Genomic DNA, 25,840 nt, shown 5'->3' with positions numbered 1-25,840 from the left:
AAGTGAATCTGGGGTGAAATTAGCGGGGGTAGAAAAGATCAAGGTTTTGGATGGTGGAAGATAAGAGATGGTGGTGGACAGCTGTTTTAAAGACCTGGAGGGAGGAGTAGGATTGAAGGGAGTGGGGGAGTTTGTCCAGAGGTGGGAGAAAAGGGGAATGAAAGAGTGAAGGTGAGCAGAGAGCCTAGATTTTGGCAGTTTAACCATAAGAGGGTTGCAGGCAGATCTTGCGCGACCTGAAGGAATATTGGGGGGGACAGAGCACAGAGAGAGCTGGGGGAGCAAGGCCGGAGAGGAGTCGGTAGAAGACAGAAAGACCACCTACCTGCCTGCGGTGAGTGAGTGAAAGGCCCTCGGAGTTAACTTCATCGCAGGAGATTCCAATGATTCTGAAAGCTTTGGTTTCAACAGCATGAAGCCGAGCTAGGTGTGAGGCAGGAGCACCAGCCCAGAGGGGGGAACAGTATTCCATTGAGCTGCGGATGAAAGCCTTCCAGTGGTGAGGAGCTCAGGTGTGCCAAGGAAGGACTTCGCACGACGGAGGATGCCCAGTCGGCGACTGGCTTTGGAGGCCAGCTTGGAAATGTGGTTTTCCCAAGAAAGATCATGGCAGATAGTGAGACCCAAAAGCTTGAGCGACAGAACGTCTTGGAGAGGATTGTTGAGAAAGTAGATGGGAGGGTTTTCCAGTTGGTCCTTTCGGAGAGACATTGTAAGAGTGTGAGATTTGTCAGGATTGAAAGACATGTTCCACTTGTTTGACCAGTCTGTGATTTTGTCCAGGTCTGCAGAGAGTGAGAAGGCTGCAGACTGCCGATCTGAGGGATGAGGAATAGAGCGGCAGATAGTGGAGTCATCAGCAAAGAGATAGAGAGGATTTTCCAGAGAGTAGGAGAGATCATTGATGACGACCAGAAATAGCACAGGGCCCAGAACACTACCTTGGGGAACTCCAGCCAGAACAGGAAGGGGAGATGAGAGAAATCCATTCAGGGCCACACGTTGCCTTCGACCAGAGAGGAAGTCTGCAAGCCATGAGTGGAGATTTCCATGGATACCATAGGAGGAGAGTTTGGTGAGCAGAGCTGGGTGCCAGACCGTATCGAAGGCACGTGATATGTCAAGTGAGACAGCTCTGATTTCCTGTTTGGCATTGAGGACCTCCATCCATTGTTGAGACAGCAGAAGCAACATGTCCAGAGTAGAATGACCTGGTCTGAATCCAAATTGATGACCAGAGATGAAGCCATTGTAGAAGAGGAAGGATTTGATATCCGAAGCAATGATGGATTCCATGACTTTGCTGATATCATTGGAGGCAGGCTGATTGGTCTGTAGTTGCAAGGATCTGTTTTTGCACCATTTTTGTGTAAAGCGGTAATGTTTGCTGATTTCCAAGATGCTGGCAGATGACCTTGAGTAAAAGAGAGGGTGAAAAGAACAGAGAGAGGGTGAGATAGAGCAGCAAAGCAGGAATTTAGGACCCGTGGGCTGATGCCATCTGGTCCAGTTGCAGAATCAGAGTCGAGTTTTGACAAAAACTTCTCCACCTTGTCAGGAGAGAAGGACATGAGTCCAGGAGCAGTTGGGTTCGACTGGGAAAGGTGGTGTGGAAGTGTAACTCAGTGTAACGTATTGATTGGCCCTGGTAACTCATTGATTAAATCTGGTAACGAAGCAGAATGTGCATGAACATGATAATCCTTTGGAAACACCTGGTCAAGGCCCCAGGCTAGAGCACCCCCCCCCCTGCTGTGTAAATGGAAATCACAGCAGGAGGGGAGCGAGCTGATGCCAGGACTCGGTGCGATGCATGACCTCGGGACATTAGCGGAGAAGAGATTACGAGTTCAGCGGACAGAGGATTAAGTCGAGTTGGTCCATATAAGCGGGAGCTGCGGCTGGAGTCGAGAGGACTTGCTACGTGAAGCGCTGACCGAACGGGAGTGTCGGATGGAGAGAAGGACCAGCGAAAAGAGTTAACCTGATCCATTATATTATGCGGTATCATTTTGGTAATTGGATGAAGTGAATACAGTTTAATAAACTAGACCTTTAGTAACCTGTGTCCGGTCTTTGGAGTCCTGTGAGTCCCCCAGTACAAATTCCCTGACAATCTTGGAGGCACCGCTGACATCAATTGTACACACAAACAAGTCTTCTTTAAAAGGTGAGTGTGTCTTGTTTGGTCCAATATGATTTACGAACTTGGAAGTTATGGGTACATACATGGGGGAGCAGGTGGTCTGGGGCTTCTTTGCGCACCGATGCCGCGATATAGGTGGCGTGAGCCATCACAAATGGGATTTCGATAAACGACTGTAGCAATTTATTCGTTTTTTTTTCTAAATGATTTCTGTAAATACGTATTTTTGCGCTGGTTATTAAAGGGCCTTGCTGTGACCTGGAAGCGGACGGAGCAAGTGTGCACCTTGCGACCGCTTGCTTCCAGGACGTGTAAGGCCGGTACACTCGTTTACCCACCCGAACACGGATAAAGTACTACTTTTTTTTTTTGCACTTGTTCGAAGCACTTGACTTGATCGGCGCTCGGCGAGCGACAGGGAACCGGGAAACGGAATTATATTTATATATATATATTTCCAATATGGTACACCGGCCACAACGATTTTAGCGATTATCCGAGTTTTTTTTTTAACGATTTCTGTAAATACGTATTTTTCCTGCGCTGTGTAATTCTTCTGACACGCGCCACGAAGAAACGCACCACTGATGTGCATGAAGCGACTTGTTTGCCGGTTCGGTAAGGTCCGTCCGTACACGTGTACAATCGTGTACACCCGTTTTAAATAAATAATTTTTTTCAGTTTTCCCGCCATGCCTATAAATTCATGACAGACAACCCCCCCTCATGCCGGTCCAGAATTATGATGAAAAATGGCGATTGAGAAAAAAAATTGCATCAAATTTTGTCCAGGTCCATCAAGAAGCCTTTGAGACATGCTTCACGGTTGAATAAAAAACCACCGTTTAGAGTACTTCTTTTTTTTGTTCAAAGCACTCGACTTGGAGCCAGCGACTTGCTCGGCGGGGGATATAATTTTAGATATATATATAGTACGGGCATGCCCTAGTGAGAGATAATTACAGGAAATGGTGTTTGTGAGTAACAACCACCCTCTGGTCGAGGCTCATAGAAGGGGTGATGCTTACTGATTCGGCACGCTTACAATAGGTGTTAATGGTGGGATGTCAGAGGTTTTGGTGTGGGTTAATGTTCAAACTTGTTGGAACTTGTTGTTGGAACTTGCTGTTGGAACTTGCTGTTGGAACTTGTTGTTGGAACTTGTTGTTGGAACTTGTTGTTGGAACTTGTTGTTGGAACTTGTTGTTGGAACTTGTTGTTGGAACTTGTTGGAACTTGTTGGAACTTGTTGGAACTTGTTGGAACTTGTTGTTGGAACTTGTTGTTGGAACTTGCTGTTGGCACTTGTTGGAACTTGTTGGAACTTGTTGTTGGAACTTGCTGTTGGAACTTGCTGTTGGAACTTGTTGGAACTTGTTGTTGGAACTTGCTGTTGGAACTTGCTGTTGGAACTTGTTGTTGGAACTTGTTGTTGGAACTTGTTGTTGGAACTTGTTGTTGGAACTTGCTGTTGGAACTTGTTGTTGGAACTTGTTGTTGGAACTTGTTGTTGGAACTTGTTGTTGGAACTTGTTGTTGGAACTTGTTGTTGGAACTTGTTGGAACTTGTTGTTGGAACTTGTTGTTGGAACTTGCTGTTGGCACTTGTTGGAACTTGTTGGAACTTGTTGTTGGAACTTGTTGTTGGAACTTGCTGTTGGCACTTGTTGGAACTTGTTGGAACTTGTTGTTGGAACTTGCTGTTGGAACTTGCTGTTGGAACTTGTTGGAACTTGTTGTTGGAACTTGCTGTTGGAACTTGCTGTTGGAACTTGTTGTTGGAACTTGTTGTTGGAACTTGCTGTTGGAACTTGTTGTTGGAACTTGTTGGAACTTGTTGTTGGAACTTGCTGTTGGAACTTGCTGTTGGAACTTGTTGGAACTTGTTGTTGGAACTTGCTGTTGGAACTTGTTGTTGGAACTTGTTGGAACTTGTTGTTGGAACTTGTTGTTGGAACTTGTTGGAACTTGTTGTTGGAACTTGTTGGAACTTGTTGTTGGAACTTGTTGTTGGAACTTGTTGTTGGAACTTGCTGTTGGCACTTGTTGGAACTTGTTGGAACTTGTTGTTGGAACTTGTTGTTGGAACTTGCTGTTGGCACTTGTTGGAACTTGTTGGAACTTGTTGTTGGAACTTGCTGTTGGAACTTGCTGTTGGAACTTGTTGGAACTTGTTGTTGGAACTTGCTGTTGGAACTTGTTGGAACTTGTTGTTGGAACTTGTTGTTGGAACTTGCTGTTGGCACTTGTTGGAACTTGTTGGAACTTGTTGTTGGAACTTGTTGTTGGAACTTGTTGGAACTTGTTGTTGGAACTTGTTGTTGGAACTTGTTGTTGGAACTTGTTGTTGGAACTTGTTGTTGGAACTTGCTGTTGGAACTTGTTGTTGGAACTTGTTGGAACTTGTTGTTGGAACTTGTTGTTGGAACTTGTTGTTGGAACTTGTTGTTGGAACTTGTTGTTGGAACTTGCTGTTGGCACTTGTTGGAACTTGTTGTTGGAACTTGTTGTTGGAACTTGCTGTTGGCACTTGTTGGAACTTGTTGGAACTTGTTGTTGGAACTTGCTGTTGGAACTTGTTGGAACTTGTTGTTGGAACTTGCTGTTGGAACTTGTTGGAACTTGTTGTTGGAACTTGTTGTTGGAACTTGCTGTTGGCACTTGTTGGAACTTGTTGGAACTTGTTGTTGGAACTTGCTGTTGGCACTTGTTGGAACTTGTTGGAACTTGTTGTTGGAACTTGCTGTTGGAACTTGCTGTTGGAACTTGTTGTTGGAACTTGCTGTTGGAACTTGTTGTTGGAACTTGTTGTTGGAACTTGCTGTTGGAACTTGTTGTTGGAACTTGTTGGAACTTGTTGTTGGAACTTGCTGTTGGAACTTGTTGTTGGAACTTGTTGGAACTTGTTGTTGGAACTTGCTGTTGGAACTTGTTGTTGGAACTTGTTGGAACTTGTTGTTGGAACTTGTTGTTGGAACTTGTTGTTGGAACTTGTTGTTGGAACTTGTTGGAACTTGTTGTTGGAACTTGTTGTTGGAACTTGTTGTTGGAACTTGCTGTTGGCACTTGTTGGAACTTGTTGGAACTTGTTGTTGGAACTTGTTGTTGGAACTTGCTGTTGGCACTTGTTGGAACTTGTTGGAACTTGTTGTTGGAACTTGCTGTTGGAACTTGCTGTTGGAACTTGTTGGAACTTGTTGTTGGAACTTGCTGTTGGAACTTGTTGGAACTTGTTGTTGGAACTTGTTGTTGGAACTTGTTGTTGGAACTTGTTGTTGGAACTTGCTGTTGGAACTTGCTGTTGGAACTTGTTGTTGGAACTTGTTGTTGGAACTTGTTGTTGGAACCCGTACTTATTTAATTAATTACATTTCTTATTACATTACAGTAATTACATTACAGTAATTACCTGAGGTAATTACAGTAATTACAGTTCCGGTAATTACAGTAATTACAGTAATCATTACAGTAATTGCAGTAATCTTATTACAGTAATTACATTACATTAACTCAGGCACCTTTTGAGTAAGGAAGCTGATATTTGGACATGACACTGACCAAGTGATGTGGCTGTCAAGGAAAATATTGATTTATTGATTAATCATTTAATAAATTAACTCGTTGATTTATAAATGACTTATTTAATTAAAATTCCTGAGAGATACATCTTCGGATGAAATACTTGCAGATTGGTTATGCTATGAGCCAATTGATTAAGGAAAATATTTTGTGATGGCCATATTGGCAATTTCGTGGCCATATTCGTGGCAACTCAGTTAGTGCCACTGCACCTTTAAAATGCATCCCTGCGTTCATTTTTCGATCGATTGAGTTGAAATTTTGAACAATCGGATCTGGACTGTCGTTGTTAACGACTCTAGCACGCACTCGTCCAATCAGGATGGAGCGGTATGGTCCCCGGATCATCACTGCCCGCAGTTTTAATTAATTTTACTTTTTCTCTTGGTCATATAATTTTGAAGACATGCGTGTCATGATAGAGGAAATGTTTGTTCTGTTGAACGGAATAAATGTTGTTTATTTGTGTGGGAGTGTATTTTTGTGTATTTCTTGTGTATTTTGGATATATTTTCACGACTAATTCCAGTTAACATCCTGCAAAATTTGCTCGTTTGCTGGCCGAGTCGAAATTGCGTTGAGTTTCTATGGCATGCGCCATTAAAAGCGCTGTGTAATGGTTGAGCTCCTTTTATTTCGGTTTGGTCATGCGGATGAGCAAACAAAGTGACAAATGCTGCGGCTGGAGCAGTAGAAGCGATGTTTTTTTAATGGAAACGATGTAATGAGTAATTAAAAGTGGGAGGGGGCAACACCACGCATACCTCTTTTAAGGTGTGTATAAACCCTGGAATATTTCAGCAATCAATACAATGCTGAAACTATGTAAGTTAAGTTAATGAGTAATTTACTGAATAATTTAATGAGTAATTTAATGAGTAATTTAATGAGTAATTTAACGAATAATTTAATGAGTAATTTAATGAGTAATTTAATGAGTAATTTAACGAATAATTTAATGAGTAATTTAATGAGTAATTTAATGAGTAATTTAATAAGTAATTTAATAAGTAATTTAATGAGGAATTAAAAGTGGGAGGGGGCAACACCACGCATACCTCTTTTAAGGTGTGTATAAACCCTGGAATAAACGTGGGAGGGGGCAACACCACGCATACCTCTTTTAAGGTATGTATAAACCCTGGAATATTTCAGCAATCAATACGATGCTGAAATGATGTAATTTACTGTGTAAGAGGGTCGACCTTGGGTTTGTTTGGGTTTGTTGTTTATTTTGTGGATGTGTATTTTTTTGTGTATTTTGGATATATTTTCACGACTAATTCCAGTTAACATCCTGCAAAATTTGCTCGTTTTCTGGCTGAGTCGAAATTGCGTTGAGTTTCTATGGCATGCGCCATTAAAAGCGCTGTGTAATGGTTGAGCTCCCTTTATTTCGTTTTGGTCATGCGGATGAGCAAACAAAATGACGAATGCTGCGGCTGGAGCAGTGGAAGCGATTTTTGAATTGTTCAATGATTATTCGATATTGTTATGACTTATTGTCAATAGGTATACTGAGTGGCCATGAGGTAGCCTGTTGCTATGTACAGTTTTATTCTATTGTTGATTATACCACATAATTGTGGTGATAAAGGAAATGTTCGTTTTAAATAGATGATTATGATATGACCATGACTATAAAATCATGATGATTATTATGAATGATATCATAGGGTTCAAATGCAGAATGATTGCATGAACTTGGGAAAGAACTTTCAAGCCCTATGGGATAAATTGGGTGTTACAAGCAATGGAGCTTCAAAATTTAGCATGATTGAAGGAATTTTACAGTCTTATTTCAGTAGTTTTACGAAATTTAAATTGCCAAGAGATTTTGGGTACTATTAAAGGAAAAATGATGAGATATTTTTTCCAATGAACTTTAATATCTGCCATCCATTTTGGCTGTCTCACGAATGAAGGATGAGTTGCCTTTAGTGGTTGCAAAGAAAATTTGTGGAGACCAGGCAAAATGGGGAAATATGTCAGATATGACCCTAGGACAGGACGGTGATTCATCAATTGACATGAGGTACGAACCAGAGGTGACGACCGATGAGTCGATCTCAGTCAATGGATGGACCTGTCCTGACATCATTGGGGAAAGGGCTTATGCAAGGAGTCATTCAAAATGATTAATTTGATTTATTGATGAATATTGATGAATTAATTGAAATTGAATAATTGATTGAATTGTTAATTGATTGAATCTAATTGATTGAATTTAATTGCATAAATTGAACTGAATAAATTGAATTGAATATATTGATTGTTTGATTGATGAAAATGCGGTCTCAAGAAAGAAGCTTTGATATCTTTGCGAGATATTATCAATGTGGAGACAACCTGGGAAAATTGAGCAAGGTGGTGAGTTTATATACAGATATGTATGTGCGGTTACCATTGTGTGATTTCCCCGTCAAACAGAGCGGACACCTGAGGATTCACCCACTTCATACTGACCCTCCGGCTCATCTGCAAATACTGATCTGTGAGATTGGATTGTGCAAAAGCCACAGCTGAGGGAGATTCTCTGGAAATCACCGTGTGAACAGGTGGAGAGATCCTTCCTGGAGGTACGAGTGAAGCTTTAGAGGAACCTGGAACAAGCTACAACGCATCCAACGCTACTTTGATAAAAGGTGGAACAAACTCCAGTAGATTTATTTATAGGACATATAGTATAGGTGTGTACAGGTGCATTCCAAAGCGCAGATCCTAGTAATCTACCTGGTACATTGAGGGAATATTGAGTGTTATTCACATACAGGCAAAATGGGAAATGGAGTCTGCAAGGGTAAACAAGGTCAGCTAGACGTGTCCCAAAGAGGCGCTTGCGTCAACCACATGTATCAGCAATATGGTCCACATTCACTTAAAGATTTGGAATCTTGGCATGAATGGACAAAAGGGAGAAAGAAGGAATTCCCCAAGGATGGCACGTTTGACAGGAACACATTGGAAACACTCAGAGAAGAATTAGAAGCAAGAGACAGACAGAAGTTGAAGGTGGATTGGAAACCATTTTATTACTGGGACATCGAGTCTAGAGACAGGGAGACCAAAACGAAAATGGGGGGTGTGAAGAAAGAAATGAAGCAGATACAACATAGGTTGGAAAAGGTATCCACTCAAATGCCTCTTGAAGTTAGCAATGTAAAGCGATCCCAGTCCAGATTGTACCCAGACGCAAGGTCATATGAGATAAATGAACTAGAAGAGGAAACTCCTCCACCCTATCGGCGACATATTGTATATCAGCCACAGGAAGTACAGGCACCCGTACCTCTACCTACCGAAGGGCCAGTACAGAGTGAAACGATTGGCTCTAGCCGACAGAAGACAGGTGAAAGCAGTGCCCCAGTTGAGGTAACTACCCCAGAGGGTGCAACTGGAGGACAGGAACCGACTCAAAGTGGGCAAGCGATACAACCAGCTGCAACAACTTCAACATACTCCCCATGGCACCATACAAGGAGTAAGGGTCCTGTGATGAATGCCAATCTATCCAACGATCAATATGATTTGCCAATGAACATTCAAAACTTGACTCTCCCACAGGAAGGTTTTGAACAATGTGGCGTTATGAATTTCCCGCAACGGCAATTTCCAGGGGCAAATGAGGAACGCCCAGATTTGATGTATAGACCTTGGCAAATACACCAATTGAAGGCATTACAGAGCGGTATGCCATCAATCAAAACAGATCCACTTCAATTCGCAGAAGAGCTACGATTGATTGTGGAGACGCAATTGCCGACTATAAGAGACATGGAAATACTCTTAAAGTGGGTAATTCCTAATACCACCACTTTGAAGACATTAATGAGTGAGGCAAACTGGGTACATGCAATAAATGGACAATTAGACATACCCGCGGAGGCTAAAATGGCACAGATAAATAAATTAATAGAGGCCATACAAAAATTGCCGCCCGTGACTGATTGGAATAAAGTGGTTACGTGCAAACAGAAAACAGGAGAGGATGCTAGTGATTATTTAGACAGATTGCGAGATGTTTTTCGATTATATTCGGGAATAGACCGGGCACAAATCGACAATGCCCTAAAACCCCTTTTTATTAATGGTCTGTTGCCGAAATTGAAGAGTGAAGTGGAAAGACAGTGCATTGCTTGGGAAGGCAAGCCGATGCAAGAAATATTGAATTATGCTTTGCATCATCAGCGAATTCAGGCCAGGAACAGTGCTATAAATGCCGAAAAATTGATGCAACTACAGACACAAGCCCTGATGACTACGAACCAACGCAATAGGTTTTCTATGCAACAACGCAACAATGCAACAGACAACAACTATGAGTCAGGAGAAAACCAGAGGTCAAAATGGCAACCCGGAGACCCAGACATGCAACCCAGCAAGACAAGCCAACAAGTGGACATACCAGGTAACGACAGGAACCGGTGTTTCAATTGTGGAAAGAGGGGACATTGGAAAAGGGCATGCCCATACCCCAACAGAAGACAATTTCGACAGGGAAACCAAGGACAGGGACACTACCAACTACCACCACCTCAGCCAACATATAGGGCTCCATTGAAGAACGCCCCAATTAAGGGAGGACCTCAGCAGAATAGATGGTCTGAAACGCCCTTCTGACTAGACCAGAATGACCAAGTGGCAGCACTTCCGTTAATCTCAAGGTCGGCTGCACAGGAACCAAATGTTAGTTTGACAATAGGCGGACGCAAGGCTCCTTTCCTAGTTGATACGGGAGCCACTCGTTCCACGTTGCGTCGAGCAGATTTTCCCAATATACCATTGTCAAAACACTATACGACGGTGGTAGGAGTATCAGGGGTTCCCATACATACGCCTGTCACAAAGGAATTGCGTGTCCAACTTGGCCCATTGACTGCACAACATGCCTTTCTTGTGGCATCTGGCGTTCCAGTAAATTTGATGGGAAGAGATTTATTGTGCAAATTGAACTGTACTGTCATATGTAAGAAAAACGGAGTGTATCTAGAAATGCCAGAACATTCCCACGACTTCGTCATTGATATGCTACAAAGCGCAATAGAACCAAGAACACATCGATGGGAAATCAATGATACACAAAAGGCAGAACTTTTGTACCATAGTTTTATGACATTGAAGGTTGCAATGCCCAAAGTACAGGAGTGGGTAGACAGCTACTTGATGGATTCTCTGAAATGGCAGACTGATCTTCACTGTACGACATGTCATGACCCTATAGGGAAGGAGGTGTCCTATGCAGAGAACGTTTCTAGATACCTGGACACAAGGTATGATGTACATATAACATCACTGTGGGTAGGAGAACAGGGAATTGGCATGTCAGTGTCTTTGACGCCAGATCAACAACTCCTGTGGAATCAACCAGAAACAACAACCCCACACGTCACCTTAGCGGTGGCACAAGGATATGAAGCAAAAGATGTTGGAACAATGATTGCAACTTTGAAAGATTGCAAAAACATGAGATACATGGGAGAAATTCAACAAGCCCCACTTTATGACTTAGATGGAGAAGGATTTTGCTGGCAGCTTGTAGAGCAGGCGCTTTCTTCAACCTTCATCATGATTGATGAACCAATTAACACTAAAAATGTTGGGCTATACCTACTCAGCTCCGACACCAATGGGGATCCGGACCCACTCGATCAAATACCAACATGCTTGTGGACAACGCATCCGAATGATGTGGGACGAATCAAGAGTGTGGCACCGGTAAGGATCACAGTAGATGATTCTAAGCCACTGCCTAGAAAGCGCCAATATCCATTGAGACCAGAGGCAAAAGCTGGTATTGCACCAGTGATTCGATCATTGGCGGATCAGGGAGTTATAGTTCGCACCGTGAGCATGTGCAACACTCCTATTTTACCTGTGAAGAAGCCAGGCAAGACTACCTGGAGATTTGTACAGGATCTTCGAGCAATTAATGATTGTGTCATCCCAGCCTATCCGGTGGTCCCTAATCCCATCACTGTACTGTCAAGTATTCCAAGCAATACAAAGTTCTACTCCGTGGTGGACTTATGTTCGGCGTTCTTTAGTGTACCCATTCATGAGGATTCGCGTTATTTGTTCGCGTTCACGTACGAAGGCTCACAATTCACTTGGACTGTTCTACCACAAGGGTACACAGAGAGCCCAACTTTGTTTTCACGTGCTCTACATGAAGACCTCAGCGACATTGAGTTTCCTGGAGGCTCAGTGATGGTACAATATGTTGACGACCTTCTCATATGCTCGACTTCAAAGGAAGCATGTAAACAGGACACTGTTGTGCTACTGACAGCATTAGCAGACAAAGGCCACAAGGCCTCAAGAGATAAGTTGCAATTCTGTAAGGAAGAGGTGAAATACTTAGGACATATTCTGAAAGGAGATACGAGACGACTTTGCCCGGAACGTGTAAAGGCGATCAGGGCACTCCCAAAACCTACAACTGTCAAGCAGATGAAATCTTTCCTGGGGACAACAGGGTTTTGCCATCAGTGGATTGCTGATTATGCATCACTGACTCGCCCTCTGCTGGACATCAGCTTACCAAACAGTCCAATTCCTTTGAAATGGACCCCGGAGGCTGAACGAGCTTTTACGACATTGAAAGATACCTTAGCATCAGCTCCTGCTTTAGGACTGCCGGATTATGAGAAAAATTTCTTTCTCTACTCACATGAGAAAGGAGGATTTGCCCAATCGGTGTTGGCGCAAAAACATGGGGGAAAACTGCGCCCTATAGCGTATCACAGCACTCGATTGGATCCAGTAGCACGAGGGTTTCCACAGTGCTTGCGAGCAGTGGCAGCAGCATCGTATGCAGTAGAAGCCACAGCTACAATAGTCCTGGGGTGCCCCTTAATTCTCCTTGTTGAGCATGCCGTGGCGACGGTTTTGCTGAAGGCAGGAACACAGCACCTTTCAGCATCAAAGGCTACAACGTATGAACTAGGATTGTTGGCACCGTCAAACCTCACCATTCAGCGTTGCCCAACGCTGAACCCAGCATCTATGTTGCCAACAGAGGAAGATGGTGAGCCCCATGATTGTGCAGAGGTATTGGCACATGCACTAGTGCCTCGCATTGACTTGAAGGACATTCCCATCCCAGACGCAGATCTGGTACTGTATGTTGACGGATCATCATCAAGAGCATTGGACGGTACACTACTGACAGGATATGCAGTATGCACAGATGCTGAGACATGGGAGAGTGGGAAATTACCAAACACTTACTCGGCTCAACAGGCAGAACTGTATGCATTAACTAGAGCCTGTCATTTAGCGGAAAGCCAGAGAGTAACCATTTATACAGACTCCAGGTACGCGCATGGGGTCGTTCATGATTATGGTGCTCTCTGGAAACAGAGAGGATTTTTGACATCTTCGGGAAGCCAAATAAAAAACGGGAGGTTGATTGCTAGCCTCTTGGAAGCAATCCTTCTACCATCGGCCATTGCAGTGGTAAAATGTGAGGCCCATACACAAGGAAGAGATGAGGTCTCACAGGGAAATGCAAGGGCGGATGAAGCAGCGAAGCTTGCGGCACATTTGGAACAAGACCCGGTGATCATACAGGGACCTGTAAGGGTTCCTGAAAATACCGCGACGCTGCAAGACATCAGCGCTATGCAAGAAGTGGTGGAAGACCGGGAAAAAGAGGTGTGGGTACAGACTGGATGCACATTTGACAAAGAATCTAAATTATGGACTACTCCTGATGGACGTGTTGTCGCCCCTCGCCAATTGTTGCCATGGATTGCTCGTCTGGCTCATGGAGTGAGTCATACAGGTAAAGGAGGAATGTGTGCATCAGTGTTAAAACAATGGTATGCACCTGGGTTTACACGTGTGGCAGAGCAATGTTGTGCTACATGTCAGGTGTGTCAGACGTATAATCCAGGCAAAGGTGAAAAGACTACACCAGGAGCTCATCCCGCACCGACAGGTCCGTTTGTACATTTACAGATGGATTTTATCCAAATGGAAAAGTGCGCTGGATTTCAGTTTGTCTTAGTGATTGTCGACATGTTTACAAAATGGGTAGAAGCTTACCCTTGTCGACATGCAGATGCCAAAACAGTGGTGAAGATTCTGTTGAAGGACTTCATATGTCGCTTTGGAGTTCCTTGCAGGATTTCTTCTGATCAGGGTACGCATTTCACAGCAGATGTTATTAAGGAATTGGGTAAGACAATGCAGATAAACCTTCATCTTCACTGTCCTTATCACCCCCAATCGGCGGGAGCAGTGGAACGACACAACGGAGTAATAAAGAACAAGCTGGCCAAAATCTGTGCGGACACTAACTTGAAATGGCCAGATGCCATTCCACTTGCACTCCTCGCAATGAGGGCTACTCCCAATAGGAGAACGGGATTATCCCCGCATGAAATCTTGATGGGGAGACCAATGCGGGTACCTCATTCACCTCCCCTGATGATCAAGGAGATGGATATTCACCAGATGGATGATTTGATGTACTCTTTCTGTATTGAATTGACCAAAATCGTGAAGATGTTTCATTCCCAGGTGAAGGAAGCTTTACCAGAACCTGCAGAGAATGAGTGTCATTCTTTTCAACCTGGAGATTATGTGTACATCAAAATTTTCAAACGAAAAACTGCGTTGACACCACGATGGTCAGGACCACATCAGGTGCTGTTGACAACGCATACTGCAGTAAAATGCCAAGGCAGACCAAGTTGGATTCATGCCTCTCATTGCAAGCGAGCACATGGTGCTAAAGTGGATGGCCCCACAGAAAACGAGGCTGCACCTAGCAGCCCAGCAGAACATTCAGTGGCGGATAAATGATACTCGTGATTTACATTCATTTGAATTACATTTTAACGCCCCTTGTAGTGATTGATTATTTCATCATATAGTAGTCCTACTTGAGTTAGTGACATTTATTTGCCTACATGACATACAACTACCTACTGATATTAGTACAGCATCAGTGATAATGTAGCACAATTACACTCATGATCAAGGGAGTTAGGTGGACCCCGGGATATAAGGGAATCAGGGAAAGGCAAATAATCAGACTTATGTTAAATAATAAGGAATTTTTAGGGATTTTCTTTCATTAACCTGTTAGGAAGTTTGTTAGTTACGATGTTGAATTTTATTGCCATGTAATTATGTTATAGGTACGGACATATACAAGGGGTAGCTCACATGTTTTACAGATGGATACAGGTGGGACAAAGGGAAACACCGTATCAAGACAAGCCGACCAATCAAGGGAAACCAGAGACTTCTACTTCAGATACTCCTTGAAAATGGTGATATTTATCCTAGGAATGGGTTCTCTGGTAGTGGGGACTCTGTGTTGTATGGATTATTTTGGGGTAATGAGGGAACAAAACGCAACACCAGCAAATGATACACAGATATATGATCATGCGGAACGACAAAAGCAGAAGAGAAGTTTGATGAAGGATAAAGACACACCTTTAGAATCCGATGGATTACACGGGATAAATACTTTTTTACATTTAGCCCATACAAGGGCTGCTATAGCAAATGAAAGTAATTGTTGGATATGTACACAAATGCCGCATTCTAGTGAGATCGGAGTACCATTGGAGGCAGTTCCTTTTGGTTGGGCGGAATTATGTAGCCGCTTCCCTCACACCCTGATAGCATCAGATTTTAACGGCCAACTGTCCGGGGAAGAGGGATGGAAGAAAGGGGGATATAATTGTAACCAATTTGAGGACAGTTATAGACCTACATATGATAAGAACAAAATGCCCTCTTACATGACCGTCCAGCAGCAAATAACAGGATTAATGTGTATCACCAGACCCCAAACGCCTACGCATAACAGGTCTATGGGAACCTCTAAATGCCACAATTATGGTCACGAAGAAGGCTGGATGAGAACACCTGTCCCACTAGGACCAAATGGCACGAAGGGTTTAGCTTTATATTGGGAAGGTATGTGGGGAATGGACAACACATGGACATATAATAATACGTATTTTATATGTGGACACAAGGCATATCCGTATCTTCCCTCGGGATGGTTCGGAACATGTTTTCTGGGGTTTGTGCTTCCACACATGCGCCTGTTAACAAAGTCACCAACGCATATCCTGCATTCTAGGCAGAGAAGAACTATTAGCATGGGGGAATGGATTGGAATGGTAATATTTCCATTTTATGGAACCTGGAAGGCAGGGCGAGAACTCAGGCACATGGCATTGGCTATGGAGAAGTTGGCAAATAAAACAGCTAGTGGATTGGAAAAACTTACAAGAGAGCTGGCAGCAACAAGAACGATGGCATTACAAAATCGTATGGCATTAGATATGCTGTTAGCAGAAAAAGGAGGTACATGTGCAGTCATTGGTACAGATTGCTGTACGTACATACCTGATGAGTCAGAAGAAATTTATAACATAGCCGATACAATCAGACAAGAGGGAGCAAGATACCACGATTATATAAAAGGGGGTGCCTTTGCATGGTTGGGAAACACATTTGGAGGGGTGGTAGCTAAGATACTCCAATATTTGTTTGTTGGTTTAGTAGTTATATTGGCAATTGTTTTAGTGGTGGCTTGCTTGAAAGCCTTAGTGACGGTGTGTTTGAATAAGGTAACCAACAACACGATGATAACGCATGAAGTGACAAATGAGGAAAGAAATGTGGAACCAGAAAAGGAAGACTTTTATGGCGACATAAATACTGAGATTAAAAGACTAAATCAAGTGATGTTGCAAATGAATACAGTAGAATTAAGATAATGGCATAACGACAATGTTATGAGTTGTGTCAATTACAATATCAATGAACTCATATCACCACGAGTGACACACTGTTAGAAAAAAAAAAAAAAAAAGAGGGAAAAGAAAAAGTGGAGAGGAATTATGGTAATAATACATTATGCTTAATTTGTTGGTTTGGGAAAATTGTTGTTGGGAATTAGGTATTCCCGTTTGTGATTGTAATCATATACAATGCTATTCTTAGTTTAGTAATAAAATACATACCTGATTGAATATTATTTGTGTGACGCATATAAATGAATATAACTTTTTGTGTTAAGGAAAAACAACAAATTGTTGAATGTGAAACTGTCGGAAGATATACATGATTATGCTGATTTCATGGTAAGATGTACCCTATCTGATTCAGTGTGTGCGGAAAGCAGATTCAGATATGACTGAGCATAAGGATAAGACGAGATCACATTTTGGAGGGATTGCTAACGGAATTGGGAAGAAGAAAGAAAGAAAATTTGTGGCTAAAAAAAAAAAAATGAAGTTAATCGTGGCATACACCCTCTTTCTCAAAGAATGATGAAGACATTCTCCCGTGTAACTTGGAGATGAATGCTTACCTTCACCAAGGAAATTTATGTGACCATTTGCCTGGATCACACTGCAACATATGAAAGAAAGGCGATCACTTACTCTTGTTCGAAGACTTCGAACATTCACCACATCAGAAGTTGCAGGACAACGACATTTTACCTGCAACCTCTGTGAAATGCGGGGACATATGTTATTACTTCACCAACGTCCGGGGAACCAGCATGGAGCTGCAAAAAACGGCTGTGCCCTTGTCACAACAGCTGTGCACGATTCTGCTGGTTGCTCCTGGTAAGGACCATGAATGACCTGAACACCATGGTCCCAACATCAGTGTGGATGCATCCGGCATCCCTGTTCCACATCTTGCTGGCCAATCAACGTCACACCAATACTTGCTGCCCACTCACAATGAGGGAAGAGGCAAGTCGACTACAACTGGGTGAAGGCCTTGTTCAAGGAATCATTATGGTTCACAGCAAAAAAAAAGTGGCAAGAATGCTACATGGAGAGAAGGGTCAGTCTATGACTCCGCAGTGTTACCACAACAGCGAAATCCTACACGAAGTAGTGCAGGAGCTATGAAGACATTAGGAGAAAATGTTTCATACCTGGATTCAAACACAAGTGATCAGCCCTTCCTTTCAAACAAAGTTAACATTTGTGTGGAGGCAAACGTTTTTGCCAGATGGTGCAGATGCTTTACAAAACTTGAAAATGAAGTGAAATTGTTGTATCTTGGTGATGGTGAAGTGTTGTTTTGAAAATATATTTGTGATGCAAATGCAATAGATTGAACAATAGGGAAGGAGTCAATGACCAACGAAATGTTTTGTGATTCTTGCAGGATGACGGTGTATGCCTAAGGGAATTTGATTACCAAAGTGATTGATTATTTACTTATACTTGTAATGATGTTTACAAAGTGATTGATTATTTACTTATACTTGTAATGATGTTTACTAGTAGTGATTGATTGTTTACTTATATTGATGTTTAGATTAATGGTTAATATAAACAAAAACAAAAAGATGAGGGAATTGTGGAAGTGTAACTCAGTGTAACGTATTGATTGGCCCTGGTAACTCATTGATTAAATCTGGTAACGAAGCAGAATGTGCATGAACATGATAATCCTTTGGAAACACCTGGTCAAGGCCCCAGGCTAGAGCACCCCCCCCCCTGCTGTGTAAATGGAAATCACAGCAGGAGGGGAGCGAGCTGATGCCAGGACTCGGTGCGATGCATGACCTCGGGACATTAGCGGAGAAGAGATTACGAGTTCAGCGGACAGAGGATTAAGTCGAGTTGGTCCATATAAGCGGGAGCTGCGGCTGGAGTCGAGAGGACTTGCTACGTGAAGCGCTGACCGAACGGGAGTGTCGGATGGAGAGAAGGACCAGCGAAAAGAGTTAACCTGATCCATTATATTATGCGGTATCATTTTGGTAATTGGATGAAGTGAATAGAGTTTAATAAACTAGACCTTTAGTAACCTGTGTCCGGTCTTTGGAGTCCTGTGAGTCCCCCAGTACAAATTCCCTGACAGTGGGAACAGAGAGAGATGGGTTTGGGACACAAGATTTTGAGGCAAACACAGAGTTGAGGCATTCGGCTTTGTCACGTGCAGTGTCAACTGTGTAGCTATTTGAGGTAAGGGAGGGGATGGAGGGGGAACCAACACCAGAAACGGATTTGACCAGACGCCACCAGGATTTGGAGGAAGGAGACAGGTTTGAGAATTCAATCTTGAGTGTGGAGAGATAGTGCTTCCTGGCACTCCTGAGGGTAGACACACACTTGTTCCGAGCTTGGTGGAAGGAACTGAGATTGCCTTCAGTTGGATTTGCCTTCCAAGAGGCAAAGGCAAGTTGTTTCAGGGCAACTGCCTCACCACAAGATTCAGTGTACCATGGATGGGAGGAAGGGTAAGACAACTGAAGACGAGATGGGATAAATCTGTGCATGAGAGAGAGCAGTTTGCTTTGGAAGAATTCCCAGGAAGAATTGATGTCAGAGGCAGTGAAGATGGGAGACCAGTCCAGGTGATCGATGGCTGCTTGCAGCCCGTGCCAGTCGGCCTGAGTGAAATGCCAGACTCGTCGGCGCTGAGGAGGCTCTCTGAAAATGGCCAGAGAGATGTCCACTTTAACAAGCACGTGATCAGAAGAACCGATTGGAGCAGAAGAAGAGCAGCAGACATTTGCAAGGAAGTTAGTCATAACCAAGTCCAGAAGAGAAGATACTCCATTGACTGAGATCCGGGTCGGGAAATTGACAGATTGTGTCAGTCCCAATGAGTCACAGAAGTCCTTTGCTGAGGTGCCATGGCTGGTGAGAGCGGAACCCACACCCAGCCAGCTGGCATGATGACAGTTGAAGTCGCCACATATGAGGAAGAGAGAGTTTGGATGAGTTGATAGAAGTTGGTCCATGTTGTCCGACAGCAAAATGTAAATGGAGTCATCACTGTTTGGAGGACGGTACAGAACACATATGAATAAAAGGTGGGAGCGGCGAGGAAGCCGTAGCCAGAGGTACTCCTGGGGGTGGGGTGGAGAGAGGGCAGTGCAAGGAGAGTGAGGAAGAGAGTTTTTGATAAAGATTCCTGATATTGTCTTCCTATATGGTGACTTTATTATCGCATATTCTTGACAGACACAGACACGGCGGAGAGGGAGACACGGCGGGCAGGGAGACACGGCGGGCAGGGAGACACGGCGGGCAGGGAGACACGGCGGGCAGGGAGACACGGCGGGCAGGGAGACACGGCGGGCAGGGAGACACGGCGGGCAGGGAGACACGGCGGGCAGGGAGACACGGCGGGCAGGGAGACACGGCGGGCAGGGAGACACGGCGGGCAGGGAGACACGGCGGAGAGGGAGACACGGCGGAGAGGGAGACACGGCGGAGAGGGAGACACGGCGGAGAGGGAGACACGGCGGAGAGGGAGACACGGCAGAGAGGGAGACACGGCGGAGCGGGAGACACGGCGGAGAGGGAGACACGGCGGAGAGGGAGACACGGCGGAGAGGGAGACAGGGCGGAGAGGGAGACAGGGCGGAGAGGGAGACAGGGCGGAGAGGGAGACAGGGCGGAGAGGGAGACAGGGCGGAGAGGGAGACTGGGCGGAGAGGGAGACAGGGCGGAGTGGGAGACAGGGCGGAGAGGGAGACAGGGCGGAGAGGGAGACTGGGCGGAGAGGGAGACACGGCGGAGAGGGAGACACGGCGGAGAGGGAGACACGGCGGAGAGGGAGACACGGCGGAGAGGGAGACACGGCGGACAGGGAGACACGGCGGACAGGGAGACACGGCGGAGAGGGAGACATGGGGGTGAGGGAGACACGGCGGAGAGGGAGACACGGCGGAGAGGGAGGCACGGCGGAGAGGGAGACACGGCGGAGAGGGAGACACGGCGGAGAGGGAGACAGGGCGGAGAGGGAGACAGGGCGGAGAGGGAGACAGGGCGGAGAGGGAGACAGGGCGGAGAGGGAGACAGGGCGGAGAGGGAGACAGGGCGGAGAGGGAGACAGGGCGGAGAGGGAGACTGGGCGGAGAGGGAGACACGGCGGAGAGGGAGACACGGCGGAGAGGGAGACACGGCGGAGAGGGAGACACGGCGGAGAGGGAGACACGGCGGACAGGGAGACACGGCGGACAGGGAGACACGGCGGAGAGGGAGACACGGCGGAGAGGGAGACACGGCGGAGAGGGAGACACGGGGGTGAGGGAGACACGGCGGAGAGGGAGACACGGCGGAGAGGGAGACACGGCGGAGAGGGAGACATGGCAGAGAGGGAGACACGGCACGATGGAGAGAGACACAGCTGAGACAGAGACATGACAGACACACATCACTTTTAGGTTATCCCGACGTGTTACCTTTCGCCTCCTTTATTGCCTTTCAAATAAAAACTTTAACAAATGCAAATAGGTCCCCCGCCCACCCCTCTACCCCCCTTTAAAAGAATTCTGCCAGATAGAAAATGACAACCCACCTGGCATGTCATGCCTCATGTGAGGAATATGCTGCCGTTGATTCCAGTTCGAAGCCACAAGACCCATTTGGGCAATGCCTTGGCCAATGTTTGCCAACTCATGGTCGTCCTGGTCCCTGGGATCCCAGACCTTCACCGGCGGCACCACGTGCTGTTCGAGTGGTGCAACCGTCCGTACAGCCTGAGGATGAGGGTGTGCGAGTTCTTGCGAATCTGTAACGGTTGCAAGCGCCGGCGGAGCCGCTTCCAACAAGGCCTGACGATCTGCCTCCAAGCCCTTGACTCGTGAACGTCGCACACGTGAATAAGATTTTTTCTCCATCACTTTGGGCGCAGGAGGGGCCTCTTCCGATTGGATTGTCGCTGCATCTTTACTTAAAACATCTGATGGTCCTGTACAATTGACATCAAGTAACAAGGCAGTGTGATATTGAGGAACGTTCCTTTGAGGCCTTTCCTCGTTCTCGGCTGGATGCCTGTTGTCCATGGCCTCGTCCACTTTGTAGTTACCTCCCCGGTATTCCGTGGGCTTTCTAATTCTCTGTTTCTCGTCCTGCATGCCCTTTGACCTGTAAGAGGTCTCCCTGGGTATTGTGACGTCCTCGTCCTGCTCGTTTTGCCAGGTCTTTGGCGATCTCTGCAAATACTCTTTCTTCTGCGCGTAAGCGGGTCTGTCGTCTTCCGTCCACTCACGATCACTCTGAGGGTATCTGCAACAAATAACGTTATAAAAAAGTGAAAATAAACCTTGGCTTGAGAATAAAATTGCACAAAATCTTGTTCACAATTCTTCTTTCCTTTTTCAAGCACAAGACTTGAAATTCTAAGCTAAATCTGTTTTCTCCTTTCTCCTCATCCTTTTTTCAGGTAGGAGGCAGTTTGCAGGTGTCCAATGAACTTAAGTTCTCTGCAACGACATGGTGTACCTAAACTTTCAGAGAAAGCCAAATTGATGCAACTTCAACATTCGAACAAATTGGACTGACAAACAAGTTCAGAAAACCAAAACAAGGTATCATTCATTTCTCATTCAAAGAAGGAAACACGAATCAAAAGCTCAAAGATGACTTAATTGCTGATAATTTTCAAGCACTGTTCAAGATAACGTAATCCAGTAATGACGAACAACCCAATGGCTGGTTTTAACAAACCTGGGTTTCCTTTGAGCACGGACGCGTCCACGTGCAGACATGTTCCCCACGCGGATGTCATATCCGTACACCGCGACAAGCTCTGCACTGCATTTTGGCAACTGCTCATCCTCACAGTATAGGTCATGTTCCCATCGTCCCTCATCCTTCCACAACTTGCGGCCCCTTGCCTTGGCCCTGGGACAAACATTAAGAAGAGCGATGGTAGGCCATTGCACTGCAAAGAAACACCACCAGCGCTGGAAAAAAATGCATTGTTGGGGTTTACCTGGCGTCGTCTTCCTTCGCCCCTCCCCGGATGTCGTGCTCAAAGAACAGTCCTTTCCTGGGCACGTAGGCGGGGTTCTGCTTGTCTTCATCGGCATCTGGATTCTTATTGACACCCTTATTCTCAGCCTTCTCATCTTCCTACAGGAAAGGGAAGACAGACCAAGGAAACAGAAAACCCTTTAGTAACTGAAAATGCAACCTACAGTGGTACTGATGTTGAGGAAAAAATGTTATACAAGTGAAAGAAACATGCCACGAGTCACAATGACCTCAAGCGGCCTTTGGCTTTGTGAAGGGAAAGAATGCAGAAAAGTAAATAAATATGACTCAAAATTGTCCAAGGTCATCTATAGCCTGTAGACAGACCAGTGAATGCCAATTTGATGGTACCTTAAATCTTTCTAATGCAAAGAGACAATGAAAACTATACCGGTTCCCTGCATTAAACACACTTTGCCTTGACAGGGGTGAAAACATAACCTCCACCCACCTTTGGTGGCGGAGGTAAAAATAAATAAAGTTACATTTAAGAAGTTAACAACAGCTAAAGGATAGACACATCTTGGGCTACATAAAATCACACAGCACAATGTTTTAGTAAAAGTGTACATGAGCATATGCAGCACCTTCAGAAAGTATTGTCCTGTCACCAGCGATTAAAACTGCCGGATGACGAATAGCCGAGACCGTTGTAACTCCCGAGGTGCGTAGCCAAAATTGGCGGTTGGTCCATCGCGCATGGGTGAAGGAAACAAAGCGCTTACCTGGCCAGAAGCACACGGGTTTATACCGAAACCCACAATGAACAGACGCGACGCGACAAATAATATACAACAATAATGATTTAATGAAATTTAGCCTGGTGTTGGTTTAGCGGTCAGGGTGCCCGCTTGGGATCCGAGGATCCTGGGTTTGAATCCCGGTCGATCGCTGAATTAACGCCAGGGGGGTTGACTCAGCCTGTCATCCTTCCGAGGTCGGCAAATTGAGTACCAGCTTGCTGGGATGAATGATCCCGGTGTGTACCCCGGTTTAGAATAGGTACACCGTATCCCTGCGCATCGAAGAGCGTGACCAAGGGTTGGCGTCAGGAAGGGCATCCGGCCATAAAAACATTGCCTCAAACAGGGAACCATTATTGTCATGGGGCCCGCAAGGCTAACCCCCGCTCTCGCGGGGAAAATGGCCTTAAAACGATCATTCATTCATACATTCAATGATTTAATGAAAATAGAAATCAAGGAATGAAATAAAGTTGTGGTAAAAACGAATTCAAACTCCTACTTTGAGGATCCTCCACTCAGACACAGAAATGGACACACAGGGGAAAATAAAATGAAATAAAATGGCCTTTTCGTGCACTTAGCTTGTCCCAACGAGTTATTTTGCAAAGGTGATGGCGATGGTCCGGTCCGATGTCTCGCCCAAAATGGCGCCAGCACTGCGCGTCGAAGACGACCAGGCCTGAAGGAATCAATCAAGACGGCCAGCCCTCTTTCGCCTCCACCGTCAAGTGCTATGCGGACCCCAGCTCCTTGATGAGCCCAAATGTTGCCCGCCTGTCGAGATGCTGCCGGTGCAGCAAAAGCTCCACGCTCCTTCGAAAGTGCACCAAAATCACCAGCACAACGCAAAAAGATGGCGCCCTTCCTCCTCCTGAACAAAAACCCGAGAGAGCGATCCTTCTTTCAATGGTCCTTTTCCCTCAGAACTTTCTCGCTCTCACGTCACACTGACAAATCGCAGAGCCCCATCAAATCACCCCATGGTCGTGCTCGACCAATGACGAACTTCGGGGCGTGGCCTGCCACTTTGCTTGGCGTAGGCGTCATTAAGGCGTGGCTTACTTGCCGTTCGGCAATGTTCGGGTACTGTCGGTGGTTCCGGTGGTTGTTGTTTAAAGGTAGGTTTTATGGCCGGCCGTGTTGTAGTTGTAAAATCGCAGGGAAAAGCCACAGGAGGCAATCACATAAAGGGGGAAACTAACCTTAATCCCTATCTAGTTAACACAGCTTCACCCCCCGTGTGAAGACACGTAACCAATCTTAAGCTCCAGTTCCCCTTCTGAAATACATCAAAGATATCTCCTACGCATCCACGGTCCATGCTATACTATACGATCCTATCTGTACTATGAGATTCCATCATCTACTCCCACAAACGAAACAGTTTTCACACCACTTGACTTTCTCACATTTTGTGTTACAGCCTTAATTTAAGATGGATTAAACTGAGATTTTTGACACTGATCTACACATAATACCCCATAATGTGAAAGTGGAATGTTTTTAATCCAAGTCTGTCATGGTCCTGACTTCGTGAAAGTGGGGGTACACCATCCTGGATGTGGGGGATCACTGGCTTGCTCTTGGGAGATCAATAGGCTGTCTCTGTGCCTTGGGCTTTGTCAAGAGAACTGTCGGGGGCCGTGCAACAACACCAACAACAACATTTTGACAATTGACAAAATCACAAACTGATGAAACACTTGGAACATGTCTTTAAATCCTGAGAAATGCCACACACTCACTCACTCTCTCCAAAATAACAATTCCACAAAACCTCCCATCTAATTTCTCAACAACCCTCTCAAAGACGTTCAATCACTCAAACTCGAGTCTCAATCTCAGCCATGAGAGCAACTCAAAGTCCTTTGGGCAGGCCACATTTCAAAGTTGGCCACCCAAGCCAGATGCCGTCTGGGCATCCTCCGTCGTGCAAAGTGCTTCCTTGGCACAACTGAGCTCCTCTCCACCTACAAGGGTTTCATCTACAGTTTTATGGAATACTGTTCTCCCCTCTGGGCTGGATCCCCTTCCTCACATCTTGCTGACCTTGATGTCATGGAAACCAAGGCTTTTAGGATCATTGGAATTTCTCGCGATGATGATGAATCTATGGGCCTCTCACTTCATCAACGCTGACAGGTCTGTGGTCCCAGTCTTCTTTCGCCTCATTTCCGGTCTTGAACCCTCTGCCCTCTCTGTCCTCCCCAAGTATCTCTAGGATGCACATGCTCCACCAGCAACCCCCTGGTAGTGAAACTGCATAAATCCAGAACCATTGCTCACCTCCACTTATTTATTCCTCCCTTTTCCTCCCACCTGCAGAACTACCTCCCACACTCTCTTCAATCTCATTCGTCTCTCCCGGTCTTCAAGACAGCCGTTCTCCACCTTCTCAGGTACCCAGTGATTTCGGACTAAACAACCCAGCAATCAAGAAAATGACCGAATACCAGGACCTCAAAAATGAGGGCAAGATATCTTGGAAGCTGAAGAGCATAAAAATTGTACCAGTGATAACAGGAATGATGACAAAGAACCTCACTGAGATTTTAAAAACTATCCCCGGGAATATTACCACAAATGAA

General features: G+C 45.2%; 1 protein-coding gene across 1 annotated transcript in view; it reads right to left on the bottom strand.

Moving 5' to 3' along the window:
* Window positions 1-25,840, bottom strand: part of LOC137437272 (protein CASC3-like) — a 54,531-nt gene that overhangs the window by 10,512 nt on the left and 18,179 nt on the right. Inside the window, exons 3-6 of the mRNA XM_078766248.1 lie at window positions 23,910-24,123; window positions 22,466-22,605; window positions 22,198-22,374; window positions 21,047-21,756 (exon numbers count right to left, since the gene is read on the bottom strand). Coding sequence (XP_078622374.1) covers window positions 21,047-21,756; window positions 22,198-22,374; window positions 22,466-22,605; window positions 23,910-24,123 — 1,241 coding nt within the window. The remainder of the gene's footprint in view (window positions 1-21,046; window positions 21,757-22,197; window positions 22,375-22,465; window positions 22,606-23,909; window positions 24,124-25,840) is intronic.

This window comes from Myxine glutinosa, chromosome 12 (assembly GCF_964187855.1).
Source record: "Myxine glutinosa chromosome 12, kmMyxGlut1.1, whole genome shotgun sequence".
In the NCBI taxonomy this organism is placed as follows: Eukaryota; Metazoa; Chordata; class Myxini; order Myxiniformes; family Myxinidae; genus Myxine; species Myxine glutinosa.
Note: the sequence above shows the minus strand (reverse complement) of the source record. Positions and strands in the feature narration are given on the sequence as shown.